This window comes from Ascaphus truei, chromosome 5, assembly GCF_040206685.1.
Source record: "Ascaphus truei isolate aAscTru1 chromosome 5, aAscTru1.hap1, whole genome shotgun sequence".
NCBI lineage: Eukaryota > Metazoa > Chordata > Amphibia > Anura > Ascaphidae > Ascaphus > Ascaphus truei.
This window is the reverse complement of record NC_134487.1, coordinates 40,664,654-40,688,316: the sequence shown is the minus strand read 5'-3', so window position 1 is coordinate 40,688,316 and position 23,663 is coordinate 40,664,654. Positions and strand designations below refer to the sequence as shown.

General features: G+C 46.2%; 1 protein-coding gene across 1 annotated transcript in view; it reads left to right on the top strand.

Annotated features, from left to right (window-relative positions):
- Positions 1-23,663, top strand: part of COG5 (component of oligomeric golgi complex 5) — a 457,324-nt gene that overhangs the window by 12,330 nt on the left and 421,331 nt on the right. Inside the window, exons 2-5 of the mRNA XM_075599712.1 lie at positions 9,202-9,341; positions 10,745-10,802; positions 21,597-21,651; positions 23,382-23,451. Coding sequence (XP_075455827.1) covers positions 9,202-9,341; positions 10,745-10,802; positions 21,597-21,651; positions 23,382-23,451 — 323 coding nt within the window. The remainder of the gene's footprint in view (positions 1-9,201; positions 9,342-10,744; positions 10,803-21,596; positions 21,652-23,381; positions 23,452-23,663) is intronic.

Below are 23,663 nucleotides of genomic sequence, written 5' to 3'. Positions count from 1 at the left end.
AGAGGGAGACAGACAAAAAAAAAATCTTTTATCTTCCCAGCTTGTTGCTGTGCTTGAGAGTTAATTGAGACACCTATGCCACACTGCATTCATCCATAAGGGTTATTTTAACTCATCCTACAGTACATTTCTTCATACAGTATACCTATAATCCCATAAACAACTTATAAAGGAATTTTAGCTTAACAAGCATACAATAAGGTTAGTCTTATCATTCTTAACATCATCTTAACCTAAACAATTATTAGCTTATCCTAAATTACCATCATATCTGAGACACCATATCAGTACAGCCCGTTTCAATTAAACAAATGGGACTCCAACCCTTTGTTATATAAATCGGGGACTCAAACCCTCGATTCTTCTGCCCTATAAAATTTAGGTTCTTTAGATTCGCAGAGAAACGGTGAGAAACAATAAAATAAGTTTTTCTCACCTTTTTTCTGTGCAAATCCCACTTCTGACACCATCTGTTAGGTCCAGTCTACCAGACCTTAGAGCAGGCAACTTCTTCTACTCGACCCGGGGAGATTCATTACGCAGCTGCTATATGCTTCTGGTCTCAGATATGATAGTCGAGCTCGGAGAAGCAAAGATTCAATGCACACAAGGCGGCTGAATTATCACTTCTGATTTTAATATGCTAACAGAGGAATATTTATACAAAAGGCAAGGACAATACATCGTGTGTCAATTTCATACATCTGTTACAAACTAAGTTCTCATGTATAGATCATACATCTAAAATGACATATACCATCTGGCCTAAATTAGTAGAAATAGGGATCAAAGGTCAATAACTACTAATGGGGTAAGAAACAAGACTAGTGGTCTTGTTTCTTATAATCTTATTTCTTATGTAATAGATATCCTGGGACAGTTGGTCCAAAGCTAGAATACTTTTACTATTTGGTCTCTGAGAGAACAAAGCTTGACACATATTTATTTTAACCTGTTCAGTCCCTGAAAAGAACAGAGCTGGCAGATACAGTTTTTAACCTTACAGGGAGGCCCGGCAAAACTCCGCCCTCCCCCCCGCATCCTCCAATCACAGCCGGCCTTCTCCTGCTATCTCGACGCCCCCCCCCCCTCCGCCCGCTTTGGAAGGCAGCCAGCATCCTCCGCTCCCCGCAGCCCCAAAAGCTGGGACCCCAAGTAAAAACCGGGACAATTTGATAATTCATTGGAAACCGGGACGTTATGGTCACCCTACCATTTCTCAAAGCTTGCGGGCCAATTGGAAGCCGTGACGTTACCTGGCGCGGCTTCCTATTGGCCCATGTGACGCGGGAGCTTTAAACTGCAGGAGATACTGGCACCCGCTACAGAAGAACGTTTCTCTGGAAACAGGGAGTCCCGGGAGCTGAAATGAATGGGGTTTGGCTCCGGAGACCCCCTGCTTCGATCCTGTATTAAAAAGTGGAAAGAAAAACAAAATGCCACTTATTGCTCCTTTTTAAGTCGGTTATAAGCTTCAGGCTTTCAAGGTCTGTGTTCAGTTTTATGCCCTTAGCCCTGTACCTGTTCATCTGATGCTTGTCAGATATCATTTCAAACCCTCGGGAGGAAATGTGCCTGTTTCCATGCGACAGTCTTGGATGCTTTTCACAGGAACCACTTTTTTTTAATTAGCAGAGGAGCAACCTCAGCTTGATCACAAACCGTTTGCTTTATTAGTGGCAGTTGTGTCACCAGATAATTAATTGACCTGAATCCCGTTCCAAGGATTCAGGAAATGTGAATGTTGAGAGGAAATGTGCAGATTTCTTTTTACAAAAACAATATAAGAAAGCAATTATGTGCAACAAAAAAATTAATAATAATATATAGTTATATTTATGCACATTTTTTTATTTTGCCACAAAACAACATATATGAAAGTGAAGAGACTTCATGGACTGGACTTTCCAAGATACATATTGCAAAATAAAGTGACTTGAAGCTGCAGTTCAAGCTACCGTCTTAAAAAAAAAAAAATCTTTCTTTTTCCCATTCAATATGTGCATCAATACAATCTGCACACTGACAAGTAATTAGCTAAGTTGCAGATCGATCCGTTCTCCTGTAATCGGTCACCGAATCGTTTTTTTATTTTTTTTTAATATAAATTCACTGTTGGGGCTGCACGTGTACCCTCAATGCAAAGTCCTGTGTGGAAGATCATGTGACAAGGCAGTCACTAGATACAATTGGGGCACTGCTAGTCAGAGGGCGGGGCTCGAGCCAGAGCCTGTCTGAGAAGAGGATTGGGATGTGACTTTGTTAATGGTTTCTATAGAAACACAAATGCTTGTTACATTAAAATACATTAAAAAATGTCTTAAAATTTTTTTTTTTACAAGTATCTTCTAATAGTACAGAACTGATTTTTTTTTTTGTGTTTGTTTTTTTAACACATGTAGCTTATTGCTTGACCTGCAGCTTTAAGGAAGTACAATTTTGGGAATAGCCAACCGTAGCCCTCTGGAATGCACTCGCTGTACCTACAAAATATTGGGATACAATATTCTGTATAACATCATACGTGCGGACAAATGTATCCACCTATAAAACAAAATGCAAGTGTCGCCATTGTACGTGGTTTTTTGTTGTTGTTTTTTTTAAACCATGGAGTTGGCCTATCAGGGTAATTTTATACATTCTCCCATAGATATCTTTTAAAGGTCAAAAAACAAACCAATTATTACTTTTTATCCACACGTGTTTTCTTTCTATACTGCCCCAGCCATTTCCCTGAATTCCTCAATGGCAACACACCAACCCGTTTCCTTTTGCAGCCTCACTGCCATCCTTACCTATAATTCCCAAGTGACTGTCCGCCATGCTCTGCACCTTCTCCCTTTTGCTACCTGGGCACGGTGAATCGCTCCTCAACAGCACATTCCAGGAAAATTGTTGGATTTTTGAATTTCCAAAATTTGGACTGGAAATTTAGCGGGAAACTGTTTTTTGTGCCTTTTTCTCTTCGTCGCTCTCTTGCGTCAGGAGTGGCCAACTCCAATCCTCATGGGCCACAAGGAGGTCGGGGTTATGGGTATCCCTGCTTCAACACAGGTGGCTCAATCAGTGGCTATGGTCAGTGAATGAGCCATTGATTGAGCCACCTGTGCTGAATCCGGGATATCCTTAAAGCCTGAAAAGAAAAAATACACACACACAGCGCACCAGGGATTAGTTACCAAACATAACAAATAATATCCTTAAAGCCTGACCTGCTGGTGACCCTGGAGGACTGGAGCTGCCCGCTCCGGTCCTACATCCTTTTTGCTACCTGGTCATTTTTTTTACATTGACTTAAATAAGAACCCTGAAGTTTTGGCAACTTCCCCTCAACCCCCCCAGAACTCTTAAAGATGGGAGGAGGATGGGACAGACACCCTCCACAGCTGAGAAAAGCTTTATCCAGAAGGCTTAGGCCGAGTCCAGGGTGCTTACTACATGACGTGCGCGCGCACGATCGGAACGCTGACGTGGTTTTCAATGAACCATGTCAGGTTGCAATTTCTTGTGGCGGCAAAGTACAGCGTTGTCGCTGCTACATTTTGCCGTTACAATCAAAATGGATTTTGTTGGGGCGGCAGTCGCGTCACGTGAGCTGGTTCAGCGACACGTTGGCCACGTCCCCAAACAAGTTGGCCACGTCCCCCGTCACGCCCCCAAACGCTGCAACCCGACTCCTGCAGCCTGAACACAGATCGCTGGGCTGCAGGAGCGTGCGGTGGAGGCGCGCACAGGAACACGCAGCCGCAGCATGCACCCCGAACTCGGCTTTAGGAATTACCTCCTAGGATTGCAATTTTTAAACCGATACTTAATGCACATTATATTCTATAAATATCAGGGCACACGTCAGGCGGCCTAGGACGATTGTCCACGACCAAAACGCCGCTGAGATATTTTGCCGCGATGTCCACACCCGACTGCCGGCTGTCCACGTGCGCCGCACCCGACAAGTCAGGTCTGCCGCGCCTGACTGCCCGCTCTGACAAATGCATGTTTAAATGTCCTGCGTGGGATCGCTACACAGCCTGCCCCGCAGGACATTTATAGATGGTGCGTCGGAGTGGCGTGTCTAGGCTGTGTAGCGGTCCCGGGCGGGACTTTTAAACTTGCATTTGACGGAGCGGGTGGTCGGCACATGCAGTTGTCGGAGCATCAGGCATGGTTTGTTGTGGCGGGCGGAATGGCATGGGAGCTGCCCTGTGGCGAAAGTGTCCCGACGGCGGAACGCCGGGAGCGTTATGGTCGCGGCCAAACGTCCCATTCCGCGCGTCAGAAATGTATTTCACTCGATCACTTGCGTTAAATCTTGCACATAGACACTGCTAATAGAACATAAAGAGGCTTAATGGGATGGCATGGGAACATGTCCTTGATGCGAAGCAGTTTCCTGACATCAGGAGAAATGTGTTGCTCTTTAGTAGTAAAAAAAAAATTAAAAATCCACCAACCACCAGACAATGATCGATGTGAAACTCTTTCTGCAGATTTATATCAGGGGTTTTTTCCGAGGAAGGAGTAAATTGTGTAACTTGGTTGTTGTAGTGTTTGTTTTTGTTCTGTTATTTCCTGTCTTAACAGTAAAGGATGGATTAACTTAACCCTTTCAATGCCCAATGGACGTACAATGTAGGTCTAAAGAGATGGTACCACTTACCTCATTGGTGAATGGTGCCCCTGGAAACTCTTAGAAATTAAAATATCCACAAGTAACAGTTATTTTTTTTTTTTAAATGTTTTTTAATTTGAAAGAAGAAAAAAATGAAATAAACCTACCAGGACCACTTTGGCATATGCATTTATCAGTTTTAATAAACTATTTCTGTTTCTCTTGACACAAGGACGGCTATATTAAAATTGTATATGCACATGGGAAAACAAGTGCAATCATGCAAGACTTTTTAATTGCTATTTGTAATACTTCTCATCATTCATCCATTTAATGCGTAGCAATTTTGTGCGGTGTTATTAGGTACTAATTTAGCTCAGTTGTGTACAATCTATGATTTCCATATTGATTTCTAATTTTCTTTTAACAGTGCAGACTTCAGAAAGAAAACAGATACCATAACTGTTGAAGTACATCCTGATTTGCATATAATTAGGCCATGAATAGTTGATTTAACATTTTACATATGTTATAAAAAAATAAAATAATGGTTACTGTAATGTAGACGGATGATCTTCTGATTTAGCATGTGGAAGCTGGTTTAATACAGACATTGCTTTATGACAACACAAATTGGCAGTGACAAGTGGCACCTACCCATGTGGTGTGCCAATTACTCGGACTGTAAGAAGAGATCAGCTGATTCATGATTAAGCTATTTTAAACCGAGGTTTTCACAGATGCTCAATTTCAAACAATATGGTACATGTGTACTCCTTGCATTCTTTAGGTGATCTGTTGCATCAACTTATTAGACTATATCTTGATGCAGTTAGATTTATTTATTTATGTATAAAATGTTTTACCAGGAAGTAATACATTGAGAGTTACCTCTCGTTTCCAAGTATGTCCTAAAGCATGTCCTAGATGACCAATGGGGTGCATTTTGAAGCAGTTCACTCAATGTAAAGCCATATGTAGAAGCAAAATAAAGTGGATAGTGGACAGATTATTCTCATTGGCACTGATGTTTGAAGCAGATTTCTATTTCCTCTCTCCACTCACTTCTGTTTCTTTTTACTGAACAGACTCCTGATGATATTCCAACTGGAAGTATTCAGATGCCATCTGCTTTTGTTTGAATATTGTAAAGCAGTTTTTTGTTGTTGTTTTTTGTTTTAAATGTTCATATTGGGTCAATAAAGACCTTTAAAATGTCCGGTTGACCCTGATTCTATGCAGTACTTGCTGGAGCATTTGCAATACAATTGGTCAAAAATGCCTTTTCCCTCAAAAAAGTATTGGTTTATTCTTCTCCCTAGAGCAGGGATGGAAAAATCCTGGTCCCCCAGGCGCTTGTGTTGTGCTCAGCACTGACTGACCTGTCGGTCACTGTCGTGATCAGCAACAGTATTCCCAGCTTGCTTTTCTAGCACGACTGCTATGCCGTTTGTGGCGGGCGGAGGCTGGGGGCAGTTGCGAGTCAAGAGCGCTCCAGGACTCTGCCCATGTTACTTTGGCGTCCCAAGGAATGTGTCAGCATGTCAGATACCACAAAACCGTGGGTGCAACAGGAACTACAACCCCCACTCAACAAAACAGTGGTTCCTAAAAATTCTGACTGGCTCCTAAGTATTTTTTTTTTAACTGCACTAGAGCGTTCTTCCGACTAATGTATTGTATCCTTATCCATCAGTGGAAAAGAAGTTATATCAGTGGCGCTCAACACTGTAATGATCAAAGCAATTCTAATAGATATTATAAAATATATATTATAAAATATACAACCAGAGCCACGGAAATCGCCCGTCCGATTGGATGCTCCACGTGGTAAGGGTAAACATGTAAATATACAAAGAAATCAAATCATAGCATAATACTGTAAAACATACACATGCATAAACAAACAACACTTAACAAACGCTGAGAACAACAGGTAACTACTCACAATGGCATTTAATATGGTATATCATTAATATCATAAAATACACTTATTACACATAAAATAGTACATAAAAACATATATTAGGTTCAGGCAAGATTCTCCAACTCGGGTGGGGGTACCTGCTTACCGAAAACAGGATGGAATCAGGCAATGGATAATTCAAAGAGTATCCCCTCTTATGGATAGCTGCTGCTGCTGCTGCTGCTGCTGCTGCTGCTGTTGTTAACACCTGGGCTCAGACGAGGAGTCTCTTATGGGCAGGGACAGGTTTTTACAGCTAGCTGCGTCTGCCTCAGTCCTCTCCCAGCACTGCAGAAGCTCCAGGACCACACACAGATACTTCCTGGTCTGCCCGCACCACGTGCACCAAACACAGCAATGCTGAAATGTTGGATATTCCTACGCCAGCATGTGCTTTCCCACAGCTCACAGCTCCCAGCTTCGGAAGGGTATAGCACTCACACCCGAGTAGTGGGGACCTCACAGAACCACCCTAAGCGTTTCGAAAGTCTTGCTTTCTTCCTCAGGGGTTAAAAGTAATGACATTACTTCATCAAGGCCTTCCAGGCCGAAACGCGTAAAGAGGACTCGCTTGCACCTTGTGCAAATAAAGCTTATTTTTATCCCACATCAGCCTTCATCTATTTTTGTGCTGTGCGACGCATCTTTCTCTCCTTGAGAAGTTCCTTTACACTGCTTCTCATATAGACCAGGATTCACTAAGCCGTGATGTATGGTATAGCACTCATATCCGGCGTTAAAGGCCATTGACTTAAATGGGGGTGTGATACCCAGGACAGCATCTTGGTGAATCCTGGCCATAGTTTTACTTAATCCTATTTTTACCCGAGTCTTCTTTTTGGTTTCTTAATAATTGGTAAAATCTGCTTTTTTACCCCTGGGCTTGTGGAGATATGTCTGCACACATTGTGTGTCCAGGCAGACACACTTGTCTTGAAATGTTGGTGCAGATAGTAGGTGAAATGTTATCTCTTTTATTTTTTTAAATAAATCAGTTCTGTAGTATTTGATAAGTTACTTTATATTGTTTTGTTTTTAATCAACTCTCTTTTTAATGACATTTTAAGTTGGTTTTAAAGCATCCTTTGATTTCTATTGCAGCTTTTAACCCACTCACCAAGCAGTGCAACATCTTTGCAACACTTTCCTGTTTGGGATAATTTGCTGCAAATGTTCCCAGCAGTTTGAGCTGCAAACTGTAACAATAGATCATGTTAGCTTTGTAATATATCTAGGTACAGTACATTGTAGCTGCTGAGTTACACTGACCGAAGAAGCCATTATTTAGGCACGTAATCGGAATTTTGACAGATTTATAACACGAGCACCAAACGATTGCCAGTTTAGGTAAGAATGTAGAATTAGACATTGCCACATGCTTTACATATACAAATAAGAAAAAAAGAGAGGAAAAAAAGCTGGTATGTAGTATTGCTGCTTTCCGTTTGATGTGTATCTGGTCTGTAGAAAGTGTTGATTCTGTTTTACTCGTCTACTAAAACCACTTAGTGTACGAAACGCAGGAATTAGTTCAGCTTCATAAATACATTTAGTCAATTGGAAAATAAACTATTGGTCAATGCCTACTACATATAAAATGACATTGAGTAACAAGTCATTAGCGAGAATCGCTGCTGAACACCAGTGGCATGGTGGGGAACGCTTCTTGGGCTACGGTCCCAGTGTTGGCTGCTGCACGCGCGCATGGTGTCCTGGCGGCGCGTGCACAGCTTAAAGCCGCGGTCTGTAGGGAGCGATGGGAGGCACGGGGGGTGGGCTTTGCCAAAACGGGGGTATCGTGGAGTGCGGCACTGCCAGCCCTGCAGACTGTTTGGAATAGTTGAAATGCTTTGGCACTGGACTAGATGGCAGAGGACACAGTTTACAGCGTAATTCCTATGCAAAACTGCACTATAAATTTCGAAGTTGTCTCAGTTGCTGTGGCACCGTAAACACTCTCCCTCCTCTTCACTGCCATTGGCTCCTCGCACACCACGTCGCCGCACGGGAAGACAACATTCTTGTCTTCCCTGCTGGCGGACGCGCCATTACGCTCCGTGAGTCACGACAACAGAGACCACCGGGGCCTGTCTGATAGAAGTGTCTGGTGTGCGGCGCGCAAGCCGCAGCGTGCGCCGCCGTGACCACCCGCGACTCAGCCTTAGTTGTCGTATGCAGCTACTTGGCGTCCCAAGGAATCGGTCATAATATGAATGATTTTTTCTTTATATAACGCTGACGGTGTACCCAGCTCTGCACAATGCGTTCCTACTGCAAAGAGCTTACAATCTAATGTTATGCCTGAGGCATAAAGAGTGACTCACAAGAAGAGCTGACAATGGGGCTCGAACCAGGTTCATCCGCTTCCAAGGCACTGCGCAGCTACTGCGCAGCTACTGCGCAGCTACTGCGCAGCTACTGCGCTGCTACTGCGCTGCTACTGCGCTGCTACTGCGCTGCTACTGCGCTGCTACTGCGCTGCTACTTGAGTCCTTATCCATATATACTATCCTATGGGGAAAACCCGACTTCGGGATTATATTATCACCCGCTTTCTTTTTTTTTTTTGGAATTCAACTTTGAAAGTTTGCAGATTACAAATCCATTTTCCCTTGCTTTCTTTCAGAATGCTACACTGATTTTCTGAGAGACGATTTTGATGTTAAAACCTACACTTCTCAGTCTATTCATCAAGCTGTGATAGCAGAACAATTAGCCAAGCTTGCTCAAGGTATCAGTCAGCTGGATAAAGAGCTTCACTTTCAGGTAACTCGGTGACTTAGATGGCTTTTGGAAAAATGTAAATACTTTGTTAAATTGGGTCTGCTCCAGATGACTGTTGAAATAAGGAGACTTGGAACCGTGTACGGAGCGCTGTTCCGGCATAATTAGTCCCTGTCCTGTAGGGCACATGAAGATAAAATGACTTGTCCAAGATCTCACAGAGAGTTAACACCCTGATTAAAACGGGGTTCACTCTTTTGAAGGGCAGTGTTATCACTGAGAAGCTCCTTCAGCCAACATGAGCTTCAGCACTGCATACAGGTCCATTCCTGAGACATCTCAAGTGTACTGTACCACCTCCTGTACAGTATGCAGTCTAGGAAACTCATGCTGAGCAGTGTTGGTGGATGGCACTGTACAATGCGGATTCTGTTGAACAGTTGATGCTACAAATAATAATAATATAGTTTTTTTTTTTAAATCATGAAGGTGGAAGAACCCTTTTAACCCTTGTTTCGTACCCCTTCTGGTATTTTCTGATCACGTGACCGCAATATTTCATTAACGGAAGGGAAGGACCCTCCCTCTGCGTTGAGATCACGGCTGCGCTGATCTTCATGTTCAGTGCAAAGCCTTGCGAAAGGCATGATGTACAATGTATGTCCATAGAGCACCAAAGTGATACCTATCCATTTCCTTCAGGGGAAAACAATGTTCAGTTATGTGCTTTTGTATGTAAGATGCTGGAGTGAATACTAATCAATCCCAATGCAAATTTATTTTGGACTGTCATAAATGACATCAGATTTTTTTGGTAGGTTGGCATACCTTTTTTAATGGGCTAACATGATTTAGCACTTGGAGAAACACGAGGTTTCAAAAACAGCCTACACAATAATTTCATCTATGAAGAACTTTTCTGTTGGTCCATTATAAGCGATCACAACTTGGAAAAAATCTACACTTATCCAGGATCAATACGTTTACTTGCATTATAAACGAAGCAAACTATCCCATTCCTGGTAGTCTAGTTTTTCTTTTGTACAGTATAACTATTAACCCCTTCTTGTCACCAGAAATAGCGAACGTGATCACTCTCCTGAGCACTCACGCAATCTCTCGCTGCGTCCTCCCCTTACGTTTTAGTCCCCATTGAAAACGGCGTACGTCATAAGGGCATCAATAGGGCAGTGGAAAATTTAATAAGAGCACAAATGCCTATGGGTTTTTTTTGTTTCTTTTTACAATTGGAGAATTTATTTTTAAAAGTGTGTAGCTTGCCTTTAAGCGTTGTTATACAAAATCATGAAATGTATAATACTTTTTGCATTCACTACTGGCACAGACATGCAACAGAAAAAACACTTTTGCAGGCTTTAAATGTCTTGGGTGTCCTTGTTTATAAATTGTTTTGAAAAGGTTGACATCCAAATCTTTCTTTTTAGGTCGTTGAAAGACATGAAGACCTTCTGGCCCAGGCCACAGGGATTGAGTCTTTGGAAGGTAAGTTCTATTTTAAGTTTCCAGCTATGCGAGTTGTTTGACATGGAGGAATCATTTTTTAATTGTCTCTGAAGGTCTCATTCACTACCTGGGGAAGTAAAACTTCTATTTGTTGCCTCGGCCCATTGGTTGCTGGAGGAATCTGCAGCACCATCCTTTGCTGTCCCCTCTAGCAGTCAGAGGAGTTAATGCATAAAGGTTTTAAGGCAAAATGGCACATTAAAGTAGCAGTTCTGCTTGGGGAGGTGTCGTTTTTATAGCACACTAAAAATGTATATACGGGACTGCATGTACATTTTTAGGGAGATACAACAGTTGTGCTCTAAACAGCCCACAAAACCACTCATCCTTATGTTAAAAAAAAAAAAGTGGACATAGGTACAATCCCATGTAGCTGGCCATAAAAGATTTTATGTAGGATATAATTGGCTTCCTCAAACATAACATGCTAAAAAAGCAAAAGTGTTGCTTTTTTTGTTACCTTTGAAATTAAGCAAATATTATGTTTCTTCTGGGCCGCTGAGTGTTTGTTAATAAAGTGTTTCATACCCTGTCTTTATCAGAGAGCTAAAGAAGATAAGGGTATGTGGAAGCGGGACTTTTCCTGTGCAAACTCTTGTTGAAAACTGTGATACCACACAAGGAAGCGGCTAGACTGAGGACATCAATGTGTGGCTCTCAGGAGCCTAAGCTTCCGCTTGGGGAGCCTGGGGTACATACATATAATACGGTCTCGTGGTGCAACGCCTCCACATGGGAGGGATCCCAACGGATTGGGAGGAGGCCCTCACAGGAAACAATCACGTTAAGCAAACAGTTGTAAAACAGAACTGGCTTTACTGCATATATATAAGCATAACATTCACTAAACACATTAACGGTTAGCACTGCATAAGGATATTGCATAATCCCCACACCCACCACCGTGTACCCCCACACCGTGTCCACATAATAACCCCCCCTTGTCCCGTGGTCAGCGCTGCCACTATGTGCGACTACTCTCGTGTGTGCACGTGCGCAACGTTACCTGCCAGTGCGACGGCACCTGGGCGTTAAAGACTCTTCACAAAGGATCAGACGAGCTTTGGAGTGATGTCCGGTTCCTCCGGTGAGAAGATCTGTGAGGGCGGTCCACCCTTGGTGCGGTTCCGCTCTCTCTGCTGAGCAGGCTTGATCCCAAGCCTCTGGATGGAAGCGCAGCGTCCGCTGTGTCCCTAACTGGCTCTGGATAGTAAGGGGCAGGGTCCCTAACCTGGGGCCTGTCCCTACAACACTCAAAGCTACTGGTGGCTCAGGGTTCTCTGGGGCCTAGGGGGCTGCTGGCCTAGTGCAGGGAGTCACTGACTCCTGCACCCTACCTCCTTCCCCTAGCTGCTCCGGACGCCAACTGCCTCGCTGCAAAAACCCAGCGAAATGTAACTAATCTCCTCTGCAGGGAGATGCTGGAGCCCTATTGGCTCCCTGGCGTCACGTGGGGTCCCCTAAGGCTCATGGGACATGTAGTCCCTGCTGTGAGCCCTCTGCTGTTTGGCCGTGCCGTTCGCGCGATCACTGCGCATGCGCGAGCACTCTAGGGGCCGCCGCCGCTACCTGCCGCACTGTGCATGCGCGAGGAACAATATGGCGGCGCCCTGCCTTGTCGGGCCGCCGCGGAGTCTCCGGCGCATCGGAGCGCTCCCCGCTCGGTCCCCACCCTCCAGAACCTCCGGCGGGTCTCGCCATTGCTCCCGGCACGGAGGTAACGAGGGGGTCGCCGAGCAGAGGGGGACCCGGCTACATCCTCCCCCTGGTAAAAAAAACAACGTCCTCGCTTGGGACACAACTTAAATAACTATATACAGCAGTTATATAATGAAAATGGCATAACATCGTTATATAATAAAAATGCAACAATCAAATGCGATCTTACACTATCAGCTCTATATCAGTTTGTACATTTCATTGAACATCACAATGACGGACTGCACTCTGCTGCGAGCCCACTGCTGAGCCTCATAATGGGGTGCCCCAATTTGATCATAGGTTACCCGGTTGGGAGGGTACCTTACTCTTTGGCTCCTACGGAGCTGTTCTTCAGCAACTCCCTCTGGGGGGTAATAAGTACAGTCCTGAGGCTCAGCCTCTTCCCTTGAGGGGAGAAATGTCTCTGAACAGTTTCTGTTTGGCACAAAGCACGGGCTCTGTGGATCCAAAGGCTGGCCTGTAGGTGCCACCTTAGTAGGCGTTGGCTACGGGGCCCTTTACCCGTAGCTCCTCCGGGAGATGCCCCTTCTGTGGAATAGTCTCTTTTAGAGGGTCCTTCCATAGGGTCTTCAGGAGTTTGAGTGGGTTTCGTTATTTACAGTCTCTTGACCCATCTCTGATAAGTCGGACTCACCGTTGAGCGGTGTGGCCAGTATTTCTGCTTCTTCGTCTCCCACTTGTGGGATGGGGAGAAGGTGATTATGATGCCAAACCTTTACCCGGCCGTCAGTGTCTTTGATGCGATAGACCGGGAGGCCAGGCATCTGTGACTCTATCTCATATACGCCGTCTCTCCATCGGTCCGCCAGTTTATGTTTTCCGGGGACTCCCAGATTACGAAGCAACACAGCGTCCCCAGGACGTAGCTCCCGATACTTGACTTTATTGTCATATCGTCTCTTATTGCCAGCATTCAGTTTAGCTGTAGACTTCTCAGCCTGTTGGTAAGCTTGCTGCAAACTGTCCTTTATCCTTTGCACATACTTGAAATGGGTAGCATTGTGTATCCCATCCGTTGATACTCGAAGACGCACATCTACGGGGAGTCTTGCCTCCCGCCCAAACATGAGGAGGTATGAGGAGAATCCTGTGGACTCATGGCGAGTACAGTTGTACGCGTGTACCAAAGCTTCTACGTGTCGACTCCATTCCGTTTTCTGCGCACCATTCAGGGTTCCGAGCATGTCCAGCAAGGTCCTGTTGAATCTTTCAGGCAAAGTGTCTCCTTCGGGGTGGTACGGAGTCGTCCGGGATTTGGCGATGTTCAGCATTTTGAGTAATTCTCGGATCAGAGTGCCCTCAAAATCTTGCCCTTGGTCGGAGTGAAGTCGGTTTGGAAGACCGTAGTGAACGAAGAACTTCTCCCATAGTATTTTTGCGACTGTGATGGCCTTCTGGTCTTTTGTGGGGAAGGCCTGAGCATACCGGGTGTAATGGTCCGTGATGACCTGCACGTTACAGATTCCTCGGGTATCGGGTTCAACACACAAATAGTCCATACACACCAGGTCCATTGGACCAGAACTCTTGAGATGGGCCATGGGTGTGGCTCTGGTAGGCAAAGTCTTGCATTGGAAACACCGGGAACAACGGCGGCAGTGTTGTTCCACCGCTTCCCGCATCTTGGGCCAGAAGAAACGGTCTCGGACTAACCCAAAAGTCTTCTCTACACCGAGGTGCCCATGCTCATCATGTAGAGACTTCAACACCATATATCTCAAGTTTTGGGGTAGCACCAGTTGTCGCCTATCAGGCTGGTTGTGATATTGGACTACTCTAAAGAACAAGCAATTGTCTATCTCGAACTTGTCCACCTCACACATTAGCAACGCGATCAGGTCTCGGGAGCACTTTTCAGTAGAGCTGGATTCTTTCTTTGAACAGCTTGCCGAATGATGCTGATTACTGGATCTCTCATTTGATAGTCCACTAAGTCTTTCCATCTTTTGACCTTGTCATGGGTTATGTTAATTCCCTTGGGATCGCAGTAGGTGGCGGGAATAGCCTGCGACTGGCATCCTAACGAATCTGCAACTCGTAGTTCGGAGAAGGCCACCTGATCGTTGATGACGGCCGCTATGCTACACATTGCTCGCATCCCAGTCCCGGGGATCTCTTCCCATTCATCATCATCGGGAGTAGCACTTAATCCTGGTCGTCGTGATAGAGCGTCAGCTCTAATGTTCAAAGGCCCCGGCTTGTACTTCAGAGAGAATCTGTAGTTACATAGGGTTGCCAGCCATCAGTGCCCTGCTGCATCCAACTTGGCGGAAGTATTGATGTACGTGAGGGGATTGTTATCCGTCCTTACCTCAAACGTAACACCATAGAGGTAATCATGAAGTTTCTCTGAGGTCGCCCATTTTGGAGCCAGGAACTCTAGCTTGTGTACAGGGTATTTATGTTCACTGGGTGTCAGACTGCGGCTGATGTAGGCTACAGGCCGAAGACCCTCTGGGTGCTTCTGATGTAAGACAGCGCCCAGTCCATTGAGACTGGCATCCACATGGAGGACGTGTATGGTTGTTCTGGATCGGCATACGCAAGCACTGGTGCTTCAGTCAGGCTTTTCTTCAAGTTCAGGAAGGCCCGCTCACACTCTGACGTACACTTATCGCCAAACGGTTGATGGGCCGACGTGGCCTTCCTTCCGGTATCTTCAGGGTATATCTTCAACAGATTGTTCAGGGGTTCAGCTCGACTAGAGTACCCTTCCACGAAGCGACGGTAATACCCACAGAAACCCAGGAATGATCGCAGTTCCGTTACATTCTCGGGACGCGGCCAGTTCACTACCGCTTCTACTTTGGCTGGATCGGTAGCAATTCCTTGAGCAGACTCAATGTGTCCCACGTAGGTCACCGAGGTGTGACAAAACAGACACTTGTCGAGGGATAACTTCAATCCTTCTTTTCCAAGACGGTCTATCACCTTCAACAGCCTCTCTTCGTGCTCTTCCAGGGTCTTCCCGAAGACAATGATGTCGTCCAGGTAGACAAGACACTCCCGAGGGTTCATGTCCCTGATTGTTTTCTCCATCAGTCGCTGGAATGTAGCAGGAGCTCCACATATACCTTGGGGCATACGCGTAAATTGGTAGAAGCCCAGGGGGCAGACGAAGACTGTCTTTTCCTGGTCCTTTTCACTCATAGGTACCTGGTAGTACCCAGATCGTAAGTCGAGCACACTAAACCATTGGCTCCCGGTTAGAGCATTCAGGATCTCTTCAATGCGAGGAAGGTTGTATTGATCGGGTACCGTACGATTATTCAGAGTTCGATAATCGACGCACAATCTTACAGATCCGTTCTTCTTCCTTACCACCACTATGGGTGATGCATAAAGACTCAGAGACTCCGTCAATATCCCAGCGGTCTCCATTTCCTTCAGGACGTTCCTTACATCGTCCACATCCCTGGGGGTGATGCGATGAGAGCGTTCACGGAACGGAGTGGCGTCACTCAACCTAATGGTGTGTTGGGCGCTACGACTGCGGCCCACATCTATCTCGCTGGTGGAAAATACGGTCCTTTCATTCAGCTTGGCCGTCAGTCGATCCTTCCACTCAGTTCGCAGCGTCGAGTCTCCGAAGTTGAAGTCCAGATCGACTAACTGCTCACCCACTGCAGCGGCATTCACCTGGGGCACTGTTTCTACCGGGCTGACGGGATATATGCTGCCCAAACTTTGTCCTGCATCAATGTTCATCGAAAATGGAGAGATATTTTGAACATACACGTAGGTTCGTAGAGGAATTCTGGTCGTCCTCTCTTTCACTTCGGGTATTACACTATACCCTCTCTGGGTCTCTTCCTCAGGGGTACTCTCCAGAGAGAACAGATGATCGGTCTCCTCTCGATCCGGATAACAGCACGAGACGGCCATGCGTTGCACCCCCCTGGTAAAATGGTCGTCAGTCAGCGTTGACGATTGTAGAGGTCCCTGTGACGCTCTAAGGCATATACTCTGTTGCACTCCTTTCTCAGTACAGGGTCAAGGAGTGGATTGGCCATTGGCAATTCATTGGTCTCTTTCAGGTAGGCTCTGATTACGGCTCGCACTTTATCCGTATTTGTTCCCAAGATGACCGGGTACTGACACTGTCCTTGAGGCTTCGGGCATACCATTGCCTCCACATGCATGGGATGTTTCTTGCCAGTATTCAATTGAAGTATCTCCAGTTGAACTCTCATAATCCCATCGATGGGGTAATCTTCATTGCTCAACCCCCTCACCTTCATATGTTCCGCCGACCGCAGGGGACAGTGCTTAAGGTGTTGGTCATAGAATTGTCGGTATATTATGGTCACTTGGGACCCGGTGTCCAGTAAAGCAGAGGCATAGACTCCTTCTACTACCACATGCACGATGACAGAGGGGCCTACCTGACAGTAACCATCCCCGGCCGGAGTTCCATCATCTGGGCTTAGGTCAGTAGGAGCTTCGGGAGGCGCAGGGGTGGCCTCGGATGTCTTGGCTTCTGTGGTCTGTATCCGACAGATCATGGACCTAGCCGAGCTTCCTTTACTGGGCGTTTTCTTTTCTTGGGTGACTCCATCAGGGCACTCTCTGGAGAAATGGCTTTTCTGTCCACAGCCATAGCAGACGATATCTTTAGGATCCAGTCGTCTTGGGTAAGTGGGGGAGGATCTCCTCGAAGTCCGGCCTTTCGTTGAGGGCGACTTGGGTGGCTCCTCTTCCTCTTTGACAGGTTTCTTGATCCGGCGAGCGGAGACTTCCGGGATGTCACTCGCAGGGGGATCTTTGACCATGGTGCCTGTATGCAGCTTGGTATAGGCTTCATGCCCTTTGACGATCCCCAAAATGTCCAAGAAGGTAGGGGGAGGCCCCTCCATTAGTGAGCACCTGATCATGATCACTATGTGATGCGTGGGAATGGCCCCTCGGAGGAACTGCTTGCGCCGGTATTCGTCCATCTCTGAGGCTAGGATGAGCCCGCAAGTTCGCAATTTCCACAGGACCAGCTGGATTCGTTGAAGGAAGTCTGACAGGTCTTCCTTCTCCTTCTGTCGGAGACCGTAATATTTGAACCACAGCTCACTCTCCTCTTCATCTTTGCCATAGATCTGGACTAACAAGTCTACCATCTGATGAGCAGAGAGATCAGGGTCTTGGTCGCGCTGTGCACTGACCATGGTGGCTGCTGGGGGTCGGAGGCTTTCCAGGATTCTCTGACGTCTGACCGTTTCAGAGCAGGGCCATTCATCGATCACCTTGAGGGTGTGTTCCTTCCAAGAATTGATGCTTTCTTCGCCTGCGGGGACAGGAACCATTCCTGAAAACGCCTTCAACTTCCTGTAACTTTGGGCTTGGGCGGACGTTGTTATAGCTTCCACAAGCTGCGGGAATGTCACTCCTAGCATGGAGCCGCCACTGTCTGAGGAACTTGCGATCCCCACTCCCTGACTGTTAGGGGTTGGGGTGAAGCTGTTCACTAACCGGTTAGGGACCGGTGATGTTGGCGGGCTACCGGCCCAGCTGGTGGCCCCTTGCCTAGCATCAGAAGAGAAAGTCACTCGGGGTAGGGATATGTCTGATCTGATGGGTGTACTGGCGGCCATATCTTTATCTTCCCAACCCGCATGTCTGGTAAGGGAAGTTACGTGACTGGAAACGGTTCCAGGGTAAATTAGAGGGCACCCTTGCGGTAAAGTCTCTGGTAGATACACTACTTGTGGGCCTCTATCAGGGGGTATAGCTTGTTCGGTGGCCAGCAATAGGGTGTTCTCTTGCCGGTCAATGTTGTAGTGCTTGCTGATGAGGCGGGCGCCCGCCAGACCAGGTAATGTCTTTACTGCGCTGCCGACAGTAAACATGGATACATCGGCAGGTACCCTGTCTACGGCGACTACGTGTCGCAGGAGCTCTCCTAGCTTTTCGGCCCAGTCGGCCACTTGTTTGGGCGTGAGCGCAGACATGCTGACTGATAGGATACTACGTTAACTACTGAGTAGGGCACCCCAGGGCTATCTCAGCAGCGCCTCCAAATGTAACGGGTATTCCCTGTGAATACAGACGCTACTACCTGCTGTGTAACCTGTGTGGCTCTCAGGAGCCTAAGCTTCCGCTTGGGGAGCCTGGGGTACATACATATAATACGGTCTCGTGGTGCAACGCCTCCACATGGGAGGGATCCCAACGGATTGGGAGGAGGCCCTCACAGGAAACAATCACGTTAAGCAAACAGTTGTAAAACAGAACTGGCTTTACTGCATATATATATAAGCATAACATTCACTAAACACATTAACGGTTAGCACTGCATAAGGATATTGCATAATCCCCACACCCACCACCGTGTACCCCCACACCGTGTCCACATAATAACCCCCCCTTGTCCCGTGGTCAGCGCTGCCACTATGTGCGAGTACTCTCGTGTGTGCACGTGCGCAACGTTACCTGCCAGTGCGACGGCACCTGGGCGTTAAAGACTCTTCACAAAGGATCAGACGAGCTTTGGAGTGATGTCCGGTTCCTCCGGTGAGAAGATCTGTGAGGGCGGTCCACCCTTGGTGCGGTTCCGCTCTCTCTGCTGAGCAGGCTTGATCCCAAGCCTCTGGATGGAAGCGCAGCGTCCGCTGTGTCCCTAACTGGCTCTGGATAGTAAGGGGCAGGGTCCCTAACCTGGGGCCTGTCCCTACAACACTCAAAGCTACTGGTGGCTCAGGGCTGTCTGGGGCCTAGGGGGCTGCTGGCCTAGTGCAGGGAGTCACTGACTCCTGCACCCTACCTCCTTCCCCTAGCTGCTCCGGACGCCAACTGCCTCGCTGCAAAAACCCAGCGAAATGTAACTAATCTCCTCTGCAGGGAGATGCTGAAGCCCTATTGGCTCCCTGGCGTCACGTGGGGTCCCCTAAGGCTCATGGGACATGTAGTCCCTGCTGTGAGCCCTCTGCTGATCGGCCGTGCGCGCGATCACTGCGCATGCGCGAGCACTCTAGGGGCCGCTACCTGCCGCACTGCGCATGCGCGAGGAACGATATGGCGGCGCCGCGGAGTCTCCGGCGCACCGGAGCGCTCCCTGCTCGGCCCCCACCCTCCAGAACCTCCGGCGGGTCTGCCGCTTTGCGCCGGCAGCACTCGCTATTGCTCCCGGCACGGAGGTAACGAGGGGGGTCGCCGAGCAGAGGGGGACCCGGCTACACATGTAATACACCATGTGATGATTATATACATAACAAATAACACACAATCTGAAGAAGTGCTTTCAGACATAAAAGTGACATTTAGTAAAAGGAGTCCCTGCCCCGAAGAGCTTACAGTCTGTTTGGGTGCCTGAGGAGGTGTCTGACAGAGTAGGCCTCCATCAAATGAAAGGGAGGCCCCTCTGACATGCACCATCCACCAGGCCTCCTCTGGCAGGCACCTCTGCGGGTCCCTCCAGGTCCATAACTACCCCACATCCACTAAGCCCCCATTCAAGTCAGTGTTTGTTTATTTTTTACTACAGATTGTATTGAATTGCTCCCTCCAGGTGCCCTAAGGATCGTCTCTATTTAATTAATGTGGGCCATGCTGATGGATCAGTTTGTTAATATGCTTGTTTTCAGGTTTTGACCAGCAGGTGGCGCTGTAAGATTGTTTGCATTAGCATTAAAAACATGGCTTCTCCCAATTCCTAAAGTGTGTTTAAGAGGCAATTCTTTCCTGATTTTCTATTTCTCATAGAAAAACACTTCTAATGAAAGGAATGAGCACTGTTTTTCCTTGTCTCCCTTAGTAATCATGTAATTTAGCATTTGATCAGAAGTAACCAAATCTATCTACGAGTAGTAATATCCTGAGAAGTAAAGGGTTCTCTCCTTCTCCCACGTATGTTCCATTAGAAATGTTGAACTTCAGCCCATTGATGGAGACACTGGCCCATATTTCTGAACCAGAGCCAAGTCGTAAGGCACCTTATGCTCATTCATATGAATGGAGGCCACAATGTGTTAGTCCTTTGGTTTATAACACCTACCGGTCTGTTATACCATGCCGCTGGAATACAACAGTATATGAGTAAAAAATAATAATTTGTGTGAAAAGGTTTGCTAGTTGATTATATAAAACTGGGATATAATCCGCCACAAGCTGATTAAACAGATTTTGCTATCTTCAATAGTAGAAACGATGCTTCAGCAACTCAAACAAAGGGTTCTGTAGCTTAATAATGCCCATTGACAATTGGAAGCAAGTTTAAATGGACTAAATATGAATTGGTTTTAATTTCAATAATGTAACAAAATACATTTCCCACTGGTTTCCCTTCCGCTACATGCAATTCTATTATGCCCAGCAAGGGCGTTACGCGCCACTAATACCACATGGAAGCTCACGACTCTCACAAACTACTAATTAATCCAAATGTTATTTATTCCAGAACATAAATTAAAATTTGAATGTGCATTCACAATTGCTGTGAAAATACACGGCCTGCAAAAAAATAAATAAGAATCTGAATTAGTTTTTTGTTGCTGCACTTCGTAGGTGATATTTTTATTTTGAAATGATCCTTTCCGTTAGAGATGAACGGGTTTGGGTTTGTGGACGCCTCGAACCGCCGCAATCAGCACCAATTTAAACCAATAGCATTGTGCTTGGATTGCTGAGGTTCAGGGTGCCACGTTTCAAAAAAATCTGAGCTTGCTCCTCTCTAATTGAAATATTTGGAAATCTGTGTGAATGGTGTGAGCATCAAATGCTTTGTTTTCAACTGGGCAACCTAATGTTCAGTCCATTACAGTAGCACACATTTTATTATTTCACCCTTAGGGTGCCGCACGATGTAGCTACTACGTCACTGGGTCTGTCAAACGAAGGCCCCCATAAAGTAGCTACTTGCGAAGTTCAGGCTCGTTTTTCCAGAGATCGCTATCTACGCGGAAGGAGAGGACTCCACCCCTTCCGCCGTCAGTGAGGGAACGATCGCTAGTGCCGGAGAGGCCGTGGGTCCCTTCAGCACTCAAAGGGTTCATAAAGTAGAGCAGATACCAGGTTTCAAATCTTCACTGTACTGTGTGGTCTCATTTGCCATGTGTTTAATTGCAGGTGTTCTTCAAATGATGCAAGCTAGAATTGGGGCCTTGCAAGGCGCAATTGATAGGTATGTGACCTACATCTTTAAATGCCTTCAAATGAAACATTTTATTCATTCTTTGCAGCCGACCTCAAATAAATACCCCTTATCACAGAATATTTATGTGTGCACTTTCCGAAAGGGGGGAGAAACTTTCTTGGCCCTATAATCAAGCCGCTTTGTCTCAAGCGGCTCTGATTCAGATAGTTGTGCAACAGGAAAGAGATTTGATATTGGATTGGAATCCAGAAGATTGGGGTGATGTCTGGCAGGAGTTCCATCTGTACCATCTGTAAGGATAACTGCGATAAAATGCTATGTACAGTGGTATATGACTCCAGAGTGCCTCCACGGTATTTATCCAAGCGTCCCCGATGTTGGAAAATCTGCAGGGCAATTACTCTGCTTGATTCATGTGTGGTGGAGATGTCAAAAACTGTGAGATTTTGAAACATACAGTAGCTTTGCATGTTATTTCGGAAATCGTTATGAAAACGATCCCTCCTGATCCTATTATGGCTCTGTTACAGGCAGCAAATTTATGCAAAAATGAAGATGGATGCCGTATCCAAATCATTTTGGCAGCTCGACTCCCACTTGCATCTGATGGAAACCAGCAGAGATCCCCTATTGAGCCATTATTATTTTTAAAATATTACATATTACTGACATGTAAAAAATGAGCAGCATGCTAAAATGTGATCTTGACAAGTTCACATTGGCATGGGCTCCCTGGTACACAAGGAACTCCTAGAGCAGGAATGGCCAACTCCAGTCTTCAAGGGCCACCAACAGGTTTTAAGGCTATCCCTGCTTCATTCTACCTGAGCCACTGATTGAGCCACCTGTGCTGAAGCAGGGATAGCTTTAAAACGTGACCTAGTGGTGGCCTTTTGAGGATTGGAGTTGGCCATCTTTGTCCTATAGTGTATGCTAAACCAGCTGTGTGCAAACTGGGGGGCGCGAGACTTTATTGGGCGGGGGGGGGGGGGGCGCGGCGGTTACAAAGGCCCCACGCTAAGAGCGTGAGCCCTCTGTAAATGTACTCACCAGCTTCTTGTCCACGCGTCTCCATTTCAAAGCGGCATCAAATGACGCCTGTTACATGGAGACGTGACGTCAAAGTACGCCGCGGGTCACGTGACGTCACATGACCCCGCAGCGTCATTTGACGCTTCGTTGAAGGTAAGGGGGGGGCGCGATCGAGCAGAAGAGCGGGGGAGGGGGGGGGGGGCGCAGCGCAACGCAACAAGTTTGCGCACTCCTGTGCTAAACTTTGATAATGCTGCTACGAGTATCCTAGACTTCAATTCTGTTGAACCATACTTGTATCTTATTTATGTTTATCTGCCAAGACCAAGTTGTTACTGACTTGTACTTCTATGTGTTGCCTCTGAACCCTCCACCCCCCACCCATTCTTTTTGTCCCTCATTACACATTCTACTACACCCCATACTGTATTCCCAATTACACGCTCATTCCCTTAACCCCCAAACTCTTATTTCCACCTGTCAAGAAAAGAAAAAAACTAGTTTCAGTTGTTGTATTAGTAAATCTTTATTTTATATTTATATAATTTCTAGTAAAATCAATACCTTAATTGCATACTCTTATATCAATGTTATATAATATGTAGGCCTTTTTGGGGGGAGTTTTGAACATTTTTGATAAAAAAAATGTTTTGGTAAAAACGTCTGTTTGTAGTACGTACTTGTAACATGCCAATACTTGAACCTGTTTCTTTTTCTGTTACCAGAATCAGAGCAAAGATTGTTGATCCATATAACAAAATTGTGTCCCGCACTGCGCAGCTGGCCCGTCTGCAGGTACGTTTCCAGTGTCTCTAATCATCATAGAGTTACAGTACACTTAACCACACACATGTGCTATTGTTGTGACTCCTAATATTTTATGCTTGAGCATGAACAGGCCACTGTTGCTCATTAACCAGGGCTGAATACAGATTGTGAAGATTGGATACATTTAGCAATGTTATTGGGTTTCCTTACACAAATGTTAGACGCTCAATCAATTATTT